At 39.9% G+C, this 15,620-nt stretch overlaps 1 protein-coding gene across 1 annotated transcript in view; it reads left to right on the forward strand.

Annotated features, from left to right (window-relative positions):
- Positions 1–12,977, forward strand: part of SEC62 (SEC62 preprotein translocation factor) — a 50,197-nt gene extending 37,220 nt beyond the window's left edge. The window contains exons 6-8 of the mRNA XM_075861589.1: positions 1,103–1,163; positions 5,711–5,830; positions 8,957–12,977. Coding sequence (XP_075717704.1) covers positions 1,103–1,163; positions 5,711–5,830; positions 8,957–9,423 — 648 coding nt within the window. The 3' untranslated portion in view covers positions 9,424–12,977. The remainder of the gene's footprint in view (positions 1–1,102; positions 1,164–5,710; positions 5,831–8,956) is intronic.
- The last annotated feature ends 2,643 nt before the right edge of the window (positions 12,978–15,620 follow it).

Raw genomic sequence — 15,620 nt, forward strand, 5'->3', positions numbered from 1 at the left:
ACATTGGGGTTCAGAGGGAGCACACTAACATCAGCCGGATGGTAACCAGGCAAGGAGTTGTCCCCCTGATCTCTGCTCCCTGACACTTCTGCTGACTACAATGACAAGGACCAGGAATCCAACACTCCAATTTTTCACCCCAAGATGTCCTATTTCCTAGAGGAAACTGTTCCATAGTTACTTTTTGGTTTCAGGGTGAAGTTACTCTGAGAATTGGTGACTATTCGTAAATAATATAATTTGGCAGCAGATCACCAAAAACATCAGCGAGTTCAACTACTACCAAAATTATAGGCTAAATTAGATTTATAGGAATTCATAAAAATCCATGTCTGTTGCATTGATCAAGGTTAAAGCCATGTTTCTTTGTGATTCCTATTTCAATTAAATTTCTTCCATGTTCATAAAAGTGTTCCCCATAGAGAGCACCGCTCATATGCGCCTCATCTTCATCCTGGATAAGATTCCCACAATCAACTGGCGCTCAGTCGAGACTTGTGGGGCACAGTTTTATGATAATTCAGAACTCATTTTATGATCTTCAAGACTCTTCCATCGTTCCATACACTTTAAAATTCAATTGCAGAAAAAAACGACTTATAGCTGGCAAATTTAACAAAAGTGCGATCGTCTAGTTAAGTGCCTGAAATAGATGGTACCATTTTTTTTCTCAAAGAGCCACTGATGCGAAATGTAATTACATTTTCCAAAAGATATACAAGGCGTTCATTCATATAACTTGATTTGTAAAGTGGTGTCATATATACTGCAGGTAGAGATGGGAAGTATCACCCCTACAGTTAATATATTGTCTCTTAGTTCAAGTCTTTGTCATTTGGATCCATGATTTGTGACCTTGTATTGCTTGGGCAACAGAAAACTGAAAAATACTGCGTGTAAATTATGAGATGTGCCAATGTATTCGCTTTAGCGGTCCCTTATATCCAGTTTTAAAAAGTTATGTACAAGCTCCCCCACCTTTTATGCTCTCTGTTATTCTCTCTTTTTATTTTTTCCCCCCAATGTCATTGTCCATTTAGAAATGTGCCTGCCAATGTTGGAAACTTTGTTTTTCACTTCTCAATTCTTGAAATGTTTCCAGGTGTATGTGTGGATATACGATCCAGTCCATTTTAAAACTTTTGCTATGGGCCTCATCCTTGGTAAGTAAGATCCGTAAGTTTATTTTGTGGGTGACTGTGCCACAGATCACTCTGTCTCTTTATTTCTTGCAGTAAGTTCAATAAAGTAGAATTTGACAATTTTCACAATATATTAGGGTGTTTTAAATGTCATTCGGTCTGACCCTGAAATTCATACTGAACTTGCCTACAAGTTGTGGTGCTATAAGTCCGTTCTACTCACTGCCGGTGTCACTTCCCTTCCCCCACGGGGCTCTGTGGTTTGGTTATACATGGATGCGTTTCTAACTTATGTTAAAATATTTGATGTCTGCCATCAACATGAGGTGGTTCTGGCATTCCGACATATGTCCATGTCCTGATCGCAATGGCACAGCTGCGGAAGGGCGGTTGTGATTTGAGGACCACCCTCCCTTGCTAATGGCTGTTTCTTCTATCCTGGCCATTAAAAACAAACTTCTGACGTGTTATAGAGACATAGAAGAATTTGTGATTGGTAGACTTGCTGGTTGATAAAACCACACTGACCACTCGGCTGCACGCGGAGAAACTGGCCATTGACTGTATACATCACGTCTGGAAAGCTCTGCATGCAGCCAAGGAAAGCCAAGAGTAGTCGGATGGGCACGGAGTTTAGAAGAGTAATTCTGCTACTTCATTCTATTGTTTGTGGATCACAACCCACTGATCACAACTACTAATATGTCTCATGTTTTAAGTGATGGTCAGATTTCAGAATTTAGGGATTTGCTGCCAGCAAATAAGACTAAAGATTTTGACTGATGCACTGCAAGCGCAATCCCTCTGACCAATGGGTAGAAACCCTGGTAAAGGGACAGTGACAAGAGCTTGGTCATCTGTTGTCTGCAGCCCCATCTTTACTAAATGTCAACATGTTATTGTAACCTCCTCACATAGTGTATTTTTACAATGTTTTTTCTTTTCCTGAAACTTCTCTCCCCGTAGCCATTGATGTATCTGATTTATCCTGGCTACAAATGGACCTAGCTCAGGCTAAATTATGTCAAAAACTTGGCTTTAAAATAAGACCAAGATCGAGCTAGAGCAGGCTGAAGTGGGAACTACATAAACGTGCAGCTCCCACTTCGGTCTTATTGTTGGAGCAGGAGGGGGCAGTGGTGAGTTGTGCAGGAAGTATGCAGGGGAGATGAGGATCTGTGATTCTCCTCCTGTGCCTGTATGCTTCTAGATGACCACATGGGGGGATAACATGAACTTTTGTTCACGTTATACCCCTCCCTATCAATGAGAGAGCATATTAGCACTCTGTCCCGTTTTTTGTTTGTTTTTTCTTTAAGAAAAGCTCATTTTATCACTCGTCTGTGCCTAATTAGCCCATTGATTGACCACGACCCGGAGGTTTACCGATGTCCAGATCGCAGCGTCAATTAATTTGTACCAATCACTAAAAATCGATTAATGAATTCCTGCATTTTTGGCATGTTGTTTCTACACAACCGTGAACACAGACATGTGTGGAATGTATGAACGTCTTACATCATGCAGTTTTTCAATGAATACATTTTGTTTGCACAAGGGGTCGGCTTGAGAAGGCATTTTCGTTTTTGCTTCTAATCACTGACACTAAACTGCAAGAAGATGGTTGTCCATATAAATTATTAAGTTGTATTTTTAAACAACACATGCTGTGTGCCTTCTCAACAAATAATGATTTGGGTAGTATAGTAGCTCCTTGGGGTGTGCACTACATATTTTATTACATTTGTGGATGAAAACCAAATGTTGCAGGGCCTCTGTTTCAGTGTTTTTGAGAGCTTGTTGATGTAGATGCTTATGATATATGCGAACTTTGCACACCTTGTTCTATTATTTTTGCGTTGTATATTTTGATGCGAGTTTTAGGTGCAAATGTACAAATTAAGAATTTATTTTATTTTTTTGAATTTCTAATTGTCACAAAGTTACATGGAGGGGACAGCAGTGTTTTTCTTATTTAGAAAAATAATCATTTTTTACGGAGTTATGACCTATTTTAGCCTTATGCTAATGAGTTTCTCAATGGACAACTGTGCGTGTTTTACTATATGACCAAGTGGGCGTTGTACAGAGGAGTGTATGACGCTGACCAATCAGTGACCAATCAGCGTCATACACTTCTCTCCATTCATTTACACTGCAGATACTGATATAGCTATATCGCTATCTGCAGCCTCATACACAAACACTAACATTACTGCAGTGTCCTGATAATGAATATACATTACCTTCAGCCAGGACGTGCGGTGTATTCAGAATCCTGACCACTTCTGTAGCGTCTGTGTGAGACTACAGCACAGCACAGCAAGATCTCGCTGTAAATGTCAGTTTACAGCGTAATATCGCGAGACTACGCCTGCTATGCTGTAAATCACAGAGACGCTACAGAAGTGGTCAGGATTCTGAATACACATCACGTCCTGGCTGGAGGTAATGTATATTCATTGTCAGGACACTGCAGTAACGTTATAGTGTGTGTATGTGGCTGCACGTAGCGATATAACTATATCGCAAGTGCAGTGTAAATGAATGGAGAGAAGTGTATGACGCTGATTGGTCACTGATTGGTCAGCCTCATACACTCCTCTGTACAGCACCCACTTGAACAAAAAGTAAAACACGCCCAGTTGTCCATTGAGAAACTCATTAGCATAAAGCTAAAATAGGTCAAAAACGATAGTTTTTCTAAATCAAATACACCGCTGTAATTACATTACAGCGCTGATCACATCATGTACAATATAGAGCACTTATAATGTGGTGACAGAGCCTCTTTAATATATAGGGTATGGGGTTGCACTCACTTTGAATGGTGTGTGTGTGATCCTTTTCTTTTTTAAGGAGTTACTTTTTGTACGTTTCCAGCTTCAAACTGGAAATTGGATGAGGTGTGTCTATTCTGCATGGGTCAGATTTTTAGCCACAAACATGAATTTCTATGTATTTCGGGGGTTTTTTTTAATTACACTTTGCCGCAAAATTGCATGAAGTGTAAAAAGTTTTGTGCCATTTTGACAATACGCTAGGTGTCTACGTACAGAAAATATGGGTATGAGTGTTTAGTATGAATTTTTCATTTTGACATGTACAAATAAAACCTGAATTCTAAAAAGGAATGAGGTCCAAACTGTCCAGAAACCCCTCTCAGCGAAATCGTTAATTCTCATGACATTAGAGCTGTGAGTAGTATCAGGATTCTGCCGTCATATTAGTGTACTCTTTTGAAAAACAAAAAAGCAAGACACATGTTGTTCTAGGTTAAGGTCACGCATACCGGATTTACTGTGGAAAATTTCTGCCGCAAATCCCCTGAAAGCCCCAGGGGACTCATGCGGCTTTTGGAGCACATTCGCTGCTGCTGGTCCGCTAAATAAAAACAAAAACTGTATACTCCCCTCCCCAATCTTCTGCCGCTCCACTCGTATTGCTAACCCTGTGTAATGCCAGTCTCTGCATCCTGGTCTTCATTGATGATGCGTCGACACTCCTGAATTCTAACATTACCAGTGGTGGGGCAGAAGATTGGCGAGTATAGGTTTTTTGTTTTGTTTTTTACAATTATTCGCATCTGTGAATTTTGCTTCGGATCTGCTGTTAATCCTCAGCAAATTTTCTGCAACAATTGGGTTCTGTTGTGGATTATGACTGCAAAAAAATCCACGCCCAATCCGCATCAGAAGTTGACATAATATGGATTTAAAAACCCACACCACAGGTTAATTTCCACATTGACAATTCACACAGCGTGTGGATGAGTTTTGTGTAATCCAGTTTGCTGGAACTTAATCTACTGCCTATTTTTCGCCTGCAAATCAGAACGGAATATCTGCAGCAATTCCAACATGTGTGAACGAGCTCATAAGATTGAGAAAATAGAATACAAACAGAAAAGGCTATAATGTCATAGAATTTCTGTATTAACTTGATTACCTCCTTGAAGGTGCATCTTCATGTGCAGAGTGGCAGTAGTAGTGGTCACGCGACTTGTTCAAGTAAAACCAGTGCTTTCAAATAGTTAAATCTGTAGAAGCCGTGAAACAAAAAAAACATATTTGAAATTTGCGGTAAAAAACGTGAGGTTTTGCCATGCGCCACACTACAAGTGCCATTCGGCACGTGTGAATGCACCTTGAAGGTGGTAAATAGTGGCTGTTTTTGTATCCAAGTAGAATAGAAAATGCGACACTGAACCAAAGTAAAATAATATTTCCATTATTCATTCAAACGGCATAAAACAAGCTGGTATAAAATGCAGCATGTGACCAGGCGATGGCCGTTTCGCACTTCAGCGTGCTTTCTCAGGCCTCTTTATAGTAGCTGTTTTTGCCAACTATATTGTTTTATGGAGAATGTGTTTTATTAAACTCCGATCAGATTGGGTGAGTCCACACGTAGGGGTCCCATTGCGGCTGCTACTATGCATTAACCCTTTCTGTTCGGCTAAGTTTCTTGTCAAGTGCTCTGTCTGGCTTATGTAAATGCGGGCTGAGTAACTCAAATTGACTGAACTAGAAGTAATTGTTTGTAACCCGTATCTTACCTTGTTGCAGTAATTGCTGTGATCGCTGCCACCCTCTTTCCTCTATGGCCAGCTGAAATGCGTGTTGGAGTTTATTATCTCAGCGTTGGAGCAGGTTGTTTTGTGGCCAGTATTCTACTTCTTGCTGTGGGTAAGTCTAATTACTTAATATAGTACTGTTTTACCACAGACGGCCACTAGATGTCCTCAGTCCATACTTTTTCTTTGGTCAAAATGGGAAGAAATAATAATTTATTACTGAATTTTCAATCCTGCTACAGTAATTGGTGCTAAGTCCTCTGCCTTCCTGTTTTTTTCACATTAAGATGACACTGTGCGTTGCATATTGGTGGTGGTTGTTGACCAAGTTTAAACCTGTTTTTTTGTTTTTTATTGCCACGCTCAAAAGCTATACAGTATGAGTACACCCTAAAACGAACATATTGTGGAACATAGCGGGTCAGCTGTGTCTGTAATACTTTGTTACTTATCATATTTGACTTTGTGGCATGTTCCAATTGCATACCTTATTACTTAAAGGAAAGGTGTTCTAAAACATTTTTTTTTTATTATTCTAGCTTTTTTTATTTAAAGAGGCTCTGTCACCAGATTTTGCAACCCCTATCTGCTATTGCAGCAGATAGGCGCTGCAATCGAGATTACAGTAACGTTTTTATTTTTAAAAAACGAGCATTTTTGGCCAAGTTATGACCATTATTGTAGTTATGCAAATGAGGCTTGCAAAAGTCCAAGTGGGTGTGTTTAAAAGTAAAAGTCCAAGTGGGTGTGTATTATGTGCGTACATCAGGGCGTTTTTAATACTTTTACTAGCTGGGCGCTCTGAAGAGAAGTATCATCCACTTCTCTTCAGAACGCACAGCTTGTGACAGTGCAGATCTGTGACGTCACTCACAGGTCCTGCATCGTGACGGCCACATCGGCACCAGAGGCTACAGTTCATTCTGCAGCAGCATCAGCGTTTGCAGGTAAGATCGACTTACCTGCAAACGCTGATGCTGCTGCAGAATCAACTGTAGCCGATGTGGCCGACACGATGCAGGACCTGTGAGTGACGTCACAGATCTGCACTGCCAGAAGCTGGGCGTTCTGAAGAGAAGAGGATGTTACTTCTCTTCAGAGCGCCCAGCTAGTGAAAGTATTAAAAACGCCCTGATGTACGCACATAATACACACCCACTTGGACTTTTACTTTTAAACACACCCACTTGGACTTTTGCAAGCCTCATTTGCATAACTACAATAATGGTCATAACTTGGCCAAAAATGCTTGTTTTTTAAAAATAAAAACGTTACTGTAATCTACATTGCAGCGCCGATCTGCTGCAATAGCAGATAGGGGTTGCAAAATCTGGTGACAGAGCCTCTTTAATTAATTTTATTTTTTCAAATTTTTTTATTTTTACACTTTTTTTATTTTTATAAGGACTGCCATTTATTATTGCATCTGTGCATGTGTCTCTTCCCGTCACATATACAGATGTAATATGGCAGCTACAGGGCATAGGAAATAGCCACCAGGGTTGTCTGGAAGAGCCTGGTACAATAGAGTACTCCACCATCTGGAGTGATAGTTGGGCACTGGGTTTGCCGCAGGCTGGTATTATGAGGCTGGAAAGGGCCAAAAACTGTGGCCCTTCCCACCCTGGTGATGCTAGGCTGCGGCTGCTTTGTTTACCGGGGTAATAATGGGGGGTTGGTGCTAGCCTTTTTACTGTAATGGATGTCGTCAAACAGACAACTGCCATTATCAAGGCGCTAATAAAGTATTAAAAAAACATCAGAAAATATTCTTATTGAAATAAAAACTACCCCACACAATCCTCGCTAACCATTTTATTTAAACAAAAAAACGTAGATCATCGCAGTAGTCCAGGGAATGTACGACGTAGTCCAATAGGTCCAGCGAATCCTGCAAAAAAAATAAAAAATAATAAAGTTAGTAATCTGAAAAATAAAAATCTTATACTCCCCTACAGCAGACTTCTGTCTTCTCCCCTGCGCCACAATAGAAACTAGAGGTCAATGAAGAATAATTCCCTTAGGCCCCATGCACACGACCGTAAATTTCGTCCATAATTACGGTCCGTAATTATGTACTCATTTTATTTCTATGGCCGACAGACATCTTCCCGTATATTTACGGGAAAGCTTCCGTGCCATAGAACGCTTCCGTAAAAAATGGGACGTCCAATTTTTTTATTTTACGGACCGTTCTCCCATACTTTATAATGTATTGATGTAAATGAGAACTTTTAATCAAGCATTTAAAAAAAAAAAAAAAAAAAAATCGGCGCATAAAATGCGCCAAAATACACGTCAAATATACGACGTGTGAACTGGTCAACTGAAAAGTCCTTCACCACAGGGTCTTCCCTATTGACTTACATCATTTTAGCTTTTTCAGCTGCCATTGTAAAAACACTCCCAAAATAGGAGCTGGACACTACTTAGCAATTTGAGGATACCTCTTCCTGGCTTGTAGCCAAAAATGCGGGGGGGGGGGGGGGGTGTGAGCCTCCCTCCCACATTTACAGCAGCTATAAGTCAGATGTCTTTGCCTGATTCACCTTGCTGTAATTCTGGGAAGTGCTCCCTCTGGTGGCCAACACCGGAAACATGTGAAATTATTATTTCATTTTTAATACTTTCCACCTTGTAAAAGAAAAAAAAGATACACCATAAAGAAATTATATATATATAATATATATATATATATATATATATATATATATAATAAGTAACTTACTGTAAAAGAATGTTTCATTTGTGACACATTCCCTTTCAGTATTATACCCTGGTAACATCTATGACATAAAGAACCTAATAAAGCACCAGACAGCAGAACACAGAGAACCTCTATAGTACTGAGCCGCCATGTACTTTAAATGCCGACATACAGCTTCCTGAACACAGCTCCACTGTGAGCATGAGGCCTATTACTGTGGATTTTGCTGCAGTCCTATGTAAATAAATACATTTAAACAAAAAACACAGCAGATAAAACTTATTAGGATATAATGATGTGTTGCAAGATGGAAAAACTCTGCTTGGAATCAAAACGTTACTTTGCAATAACCTCTACAGTCGTATTCTCAATAACTGTACATATAATGTCCACTGGGTCAGTAGTGTAGTTTGCACGGATTTGTGAAATACACATGGTCTGTGTGGAAATAGCCTTACACCATAAGCTGTCTGAAATGTACAGAAAACCGATGCTTTATCTTGTTCCTGTTTCTTTGTTTCTTCTTTTTAGCTAGATGCATTTTATTCCTTATCATCTGGCTCTTGACTGGAGGGAGACACCACTTCTGGTTCCTGCCTAACCTGACGGCTGATGTTGGCTTCATCGACTCCTTCCGACCACTGTATACTCACGAGTACAAGGGACCAAAGGCTGAACAGAAGAAAGATGAAAAACAAGAGTCTAAAAAGCCTGTCAAATCTGACAGCGAAGATAAATCTGACAGCGAGAAAAAGGAGGAAGAGGAGAATAAGGTCGCTGAAGCAGCAGATGGATCCGGCACAGAAGGCTCGGGTCCAGAAAGGCAGTCAGACACAGACAGTGACAGGCGGGAGGATGAAGGCTCACAGCACAGTAACGGCAATGATTTTGAAATGATCACGAAAGAGGAACTTGAGCAGCAGACGGATGAAGGAGACTGCGAGGAAGACGACCAGGAAGAAACAGCCGAGACAGAGCCTCTGTGCGAAAAATCTTAATGCAGTCGCTGGGCTGTAGGACTGATTTATGTGCATACAAAAGGATTTTTCTGTGGAGTGATCACCAAAACATTCACACATCTCTTCTCTGTCTTCTATCAGATATGCAGGATGGATAGGGATCATCAAATTCACTAGAGTTCCAGCTTTAAATCTTTTTAAACTGGTAAAGGAAATTCAAAGACTAAAATGCAATTTCTTCAACTCCTGCCTGCTCTTAGTGCACTTTCATATGTGAGCCACCGGGTTCGATGATGCCTATCTGGCTTCTTCATGCCGCTCTAAAGCATAGTGGTTGGTCTAGTGCATGCAATGCAATATGGTCTCTTCATTTCAGGAAGTGTAGTGTAAAAAAACCTCAGCAGCTCTCTATTGTAGCAAATTATTTAATGATTAATATATTTTTTAAGAGCTACTTTCTTTTATACATGCTTGATCGGGTCAGCGTGTCCTCCAACACCTGCCATTAAAGTGCTATTCCATCATCACCAACTGGAGATCTCATTATTATAATTTTTTTTTCCTATGAATTTGATGATCCCTATTTACATATTCATAATCCGTCTGTCCCTATGTGTATATTTGAAGTTTAGATTTTTTTTAACTATTGTCGACAACCCCTCCTATGTAACAGTTAAACTTCTCATCTTTGCATTTGTTTTAAAGCGCAAAACAAAGAGTACTGTCTGGCTTTTATTGATGGTACTTGATGCAGTGGAAACAATCAGTATGGGGATGATTAGAGATAGGGAACTCTATTTACTAGAACTGTCCAACCGAATGGTTGAACGGTGCATTCAGATGTTTAAGACTTTATTCACATGAGTGCTGCTTGTGGTCAGCATGGTCAAACAGTACTGCAACTGGTGTTTCCCGTCTATAGTATTATGCATGTTAGAGTATAATACTTTCTATAATGCAAACAAACGACCAAACATGAGGATCTATGACTAGATGAATCTATAGTTTCAGTACACAATACAGAGCCAGCCCACATTGGCGCTTACTTGTAGGTGAAGAAGTCTTAAGACTGACTGCAATGAAAGGATCCTGCCTAAATAATAAAGGACTTGTATCATACAAAGTGAGTGGAAAGTTAATTGGGGGTTTGAGCCAATCACTAGCATTTTCACACTTACTAACCAGGGGATTATGATGAGGGTTCAAGATATAGAGTATTAGGAAGCCACACGTTTTTGATAGGGTCTCCCTATAATGCTATGGGAGTAGATCACTTAGAAGGTCTTCCACCTAATTTAATATTTTATCTTTTAAATCCGATTAATGCTGAGGTGGTGAATGACCTGGTGAAACGGCTGCCACGCTGCTTTTCCCATTCTCTTGAATCAACACCGCTTTGAGCTGATCGGCTGAGTCATGTGACAGACTGGTCGCTAGGGACACACTGCCTAACAACCAGGCAGCATTTCCCTAGTAACCAGTCTGTCTCCCATTACTCACATCTTCATCTCTAGTCAAAATGACAGCTGAGTTGAGGGCAGAGAAGGGGCATTGGGGCACGGTAAACCATACATTTCCTTTATACTTACTGCTGTGTTAAATATATTTTTGTAATGATAAATTTAGGTGGAAAACTTTTTTGATTAGTTTAGACTCTGTTCACACTGGCATCATGGCGTGTGTTTTTATAGGATCCATGATGGATCAGTCCATTATGATTCCTTTTTTTTTTCCTCTATTGACTTATGGTTCCATCAGATCTCCATTGTTTTTCAATTAATTGTGCTACTCTGTTCTGTCAAAAAGCAAAGGAAACCTGATGGTAAAAAATGAATGGAAGTGTGAACAGGGCTTTAAACCTAAATGTCTAACAAAGCCCACTTCTTTAACATAACACGTGCATCACTTTTTGTACCATGCGTGCAAAGAAGCGGATACAATTGGAATAGTACATCTAGTACCAGTTGGTATTTTCTAGTTACAGATAAATTCATATATTGAAGGCTTTTGGCCAACGTGGAAATATGTTGGACAGCCTATATAATATAGCGGATCGCAAGTCTTTCAACCTAAGTTGTATTTGTTAGTCCTCACCTTTACTTGATACCGTACTTTTTACTTACGTGTTCTCGCACCATTTCCCGTGACAAGGGTGCTTTTGCGGTTTTACACAAGTTAACTTTTTAGAAGAATGTGCTTAAACACCTCTCTTTCTTGTCTTGTTGGGCTTTTATGTCAATCACTTGAGCGGATACTATGGAGATTTAGACCGTTTTCTCTGTGCTATATTCCCTACCCCTAATATAAATGCCTATCATTTAGTCTATGTAGTTCTTATTTCTGTAAACAAATGTCACCAAGCAGGCCCAGATGGTGGAAAAGGAGCAGATGAGGGATGCGGGGCTTTCTTTTTGAAACATTGACCAGACTATAAAAAGAAGTGAGAATTGTTATGATGTACATGTACGGGTCTGCCCACTGATCAAAGCCACGTTCTGAAATGTATAGTCCTGTAAAAGCAAAAATACAAAAAAAAAAGCTGCAGTGCAAACATTCAAGTTGGTTGTGATTCAATAAACTGTAATATTGGTGGTTGTTGCAAATGTTGGTTATCAGAAATTGATCCATTTAGCCTGTGAAATGCCCCTAAGTATATTTATCTGCTGTTTTTATGATGCAGGCAGTGAATTGTGTCTGTGTATCGCCATATTCAGCTGATACTTGGCGTTGCTTTATAATATAGACACCGTTTATTTTTTCCATAGGAACTGGATATCAAAGCAGCTTGACATTGCTCCAGGGACGCTGGTTATTTTTTGCAGGGATATTTTACATCCCGTTTTCTTATCGAGGCGTGCCTGTGTAACTATTTTCTCTTACAAGATATGGTACAACTCGGTGTGTGACTTGGGAAGAAGCTGGATTTGGTTTCCATCATGTCACTTGGTGGCAGTCATATATGCAAGCTGAATCTGCATTACTAGCATTAGCCTTTATTTTATTTTTATTTATTATACCTTTTAATGCCTTAAACTAAATATTTCAGTCTCATGGTGTATCGGTGATCCTTCCACAGTAAAGTGCAATGGTATACTGGCAAAAGTCAACACCTGGAAATAGGCATCCCTCGCTTACACCTGGTGGAAGCAGCCGTTTTGTGGACTGAACCAATATGTGATAAAACAGCCTAGGAGATTGTCATTGGATAACACAACATGACTGTTCCGCTGTGTGGCCCTAAAGAGTCCACTTTAATTTTAGTCTACTCTCTTCTAACTTTTGTATGTAGTGTATTCTGTACACACACATGTAAACTTTCCAAATTGTCTTACACTTATTTGTACAAACAGTGTTCTGTGGTTTAAGATTTCTGAGGGATATGGACAGGTCACATGCTCCAGGCCCATTCAGGATTGTAACTGGATATCAGGAATGAAGAAACAAAAATAAAGTGTTCTTTCAGGAGGAGATAGGCCTGGTTCCTGCACGAGGTTTATAAGGAAATAGATGTTTTCACAGCATATGTGTGTGCCAACATTCCATGTATGTAAGTATAAGTTAAACTATGCTTATTAAAAGTAACAGTGACAAAATCTTATATGTATTTGTATTTTTAATGACAGCCATTTTGTTTTAACCCGTTAGTGACCGCCAATACGCCTTTTCACGGCGGCCACTAATGGGCTTTATTCTGATGCATACGCCTTTTTACGTCGCTGCATCGGAATAAATAAACAGAGCAGGGAGCCGTTAAATCTCCCTGCTCTCAGCTGCCAGAGGTGGCTCAGGGCTTGGGGCGTCGCTGCTCGACCAGGTGAGATCGATATCCGTATCAATCTCACCCGTTTAACCCCTCAGATGCGGCGCTTAATAGCAAGCGCTGCATCTGAGTTATTTTGGAGAGAGGGAGGGAGCTCCCTCTCCCATCGACATAGATCACCGGGTGTCGGTATCTTCTATGGCAGCCGGGGGCCTAATAAAGCCCCCCAGGTCTGCCTGCTAGGTCATGCCAGAGGCATGGCCTAGCAGGTGCCTGCCCGTTTTAAACGGACAGGCAGTAATACACTGCAATACAAAAGTATTGCAGTGTGTTATAAAAGCGATCGGAAGATCGCATAGTGAAGTCCCCTAGTGGGATTAGTAAAAAAAAAAATGTAATAAAGTTAATTTAAAAAAAATGAAAACCCCACTTTTTCCCCTTACAAGCTGCTTTACCATTAAAAAACTAGCTATTACATTATTTAACCCGCACGGTGAACGCTGTAAAAAAAATAAAAAAATTGCTGTTTTCTGTGAATTCTGCCTTAAAAAAAAATGTGATTTAAAAAGTGATCAAAAAGTCGCATCTACTCCAAAATGGTACCAATAAAAACTACAAGTCGTCCCGCAAAAAAAAAAGCCCTCATACAGCTGCATCGGCGGAACAATAAAAAAAGTTATGGCTCTTGAAATATGGAGACACAAAAACAATTTTTTTTTATGAAAAATGTTTTTACTGTGTAAAAGTAGTAAAACATACAAAATCTATACAAATTTGGTATCGTTGCAATTGTAACCCGCTGAATAAAGTTATTGTGTTATTTATACCACGCGGTAAACGGCGTCAATTTAGGACGCAAAAAAGAGTGGCGAAATTTCAGTTTTTTTCTATTTCCACCCTCCCCAAAAAAAAAAAAAGTTAATCAATAACTTATATGTACACCAAAACGGTGCTATTAAAAAAATACAACTTGTTCCGCAAAAAACAAGACCTTATACAGCTATGTCGACGCAAAAATAAAAAAAGTTATCGCTCTTGGAATGCGACGATGGAAAAACGTAAAAAAAATTGCTTGGCCAAAGTCGGGTTAGGGAAGTATGGAGCGGGCTCACGGAGTGAACCCGCTCCATACGATGCTAGTGTCTGCTGTTTGTTACAGACGACACTTCAGAGTAACCAGCGGCATCCCGCTCGTTTAACTCGTTAAATGCCGTGGTCAATAGCAACCGCAGCATTTAAATCGTTAGGAGGGGGCGACCCCCTCTAACAGCTCATTGCGCCCCCCGCAACGCAATCGCCGGGGGGCTATGGCTGCCTGGGGGCCTAATGAAGTCCCCCAGGTCCGCCATCTTTGTGCACCTATTAAGCACTGCCACCGGCAGGGCTTAATAGATGCCTGTCAGAATCATGATATACTGCAATACATTAGTATTGCAGTATATCGTGCAAGCGATCTAACGATCGCTGGTTGATGTCCCCTAGGGGGACTAATGAAAAAAAGTAAAAATGAGTTAAATAAAGTTATTGTTTTTTTTGTGTGTAAAAAAAAAATAAATATTAAAAGTTCAAAAAAAACAACCCTTTTCCCATTTTCCCCCTAAAGCATAGTAAAAAAAATATAATTGGTATCGCTGCGTCCGTAAAAGTCTGAACTATTACAATATATCATTATTTAACCCGCACAGTGAACGCCGTAAAAAACAAAAATTGTAAACGCCAGAATCTCTCTTTTTTGGTCACCTAATCTCCCACAAAAAATTAAATGCTAGGTGAGGTAGAAAAAAGAAACACGGCGCCGCAGATCAGATTCTGACAAATGGTAATAGAATTGGGTCAATGAGACAATTCCGCTCACCTCGGGTGATGGACACCAAATGGGTGTCGACAAAACTTAGGAAGCTGCAGCCAGGTCCACAACACAGCCAAACGAGGTTTGCTGTCGGTTTGTAGTAGTTTAGAAGTAGGAAAACGGAACCACCGGCGCTGCTTAGATCTTTAGTCGATACAAAATACACAACCAGCGTGATGGAAGACGTCAGTTCGACGTCGAAACGCGTAGCCTATCAACATTAAACTCTATACACTTAACCCATCACGCTGGTTGTGTATTTTGTATCGACTAAAGATCTAAGCAGCGCCGGTGGTTCCGTTTTCCTACTTCTAAACTACTACAAAAAATTAAATAAGCGATCAAACCGTTGCATTTACCCCAAAATGATATTATTAAAAACTACAGCTTATCCCGCAAAATATAAGCCCTCATACCACTTAATCGATGGAAAAATAAAAAAGTTATGGCTCTCGGAATTTGGCGACACAAAATAAAATTTTTTTTGAACTTCGGTTTTTACTTGTAAAATATAGAAAAAACGATATATATTTGGTATCGCCGTAATCATATTGACCCACAGAATAAAGTTAACATGTTGTTTTAATTGCACCGTGAATTCCGTAAAAACGACGCACAAAAAACAAT

The sequence above is a fragment of the Rhinoderma darwinii genome, chromosome 4 (assembly GCF_050947455.1).
Source record: "Rhinoderma darwinii isolate aRhiDar2 chromosome 4, aRhiDar2.hap1, whole genome shotgun sequence".
In the NCBI taxonomy this organism is placed as follows: Eukaryota; Metazoa; Chordata; class Amphibia; order Anura; family Rhinodermatidae; genus Rhinoderma; species Rhinoderma darwinii.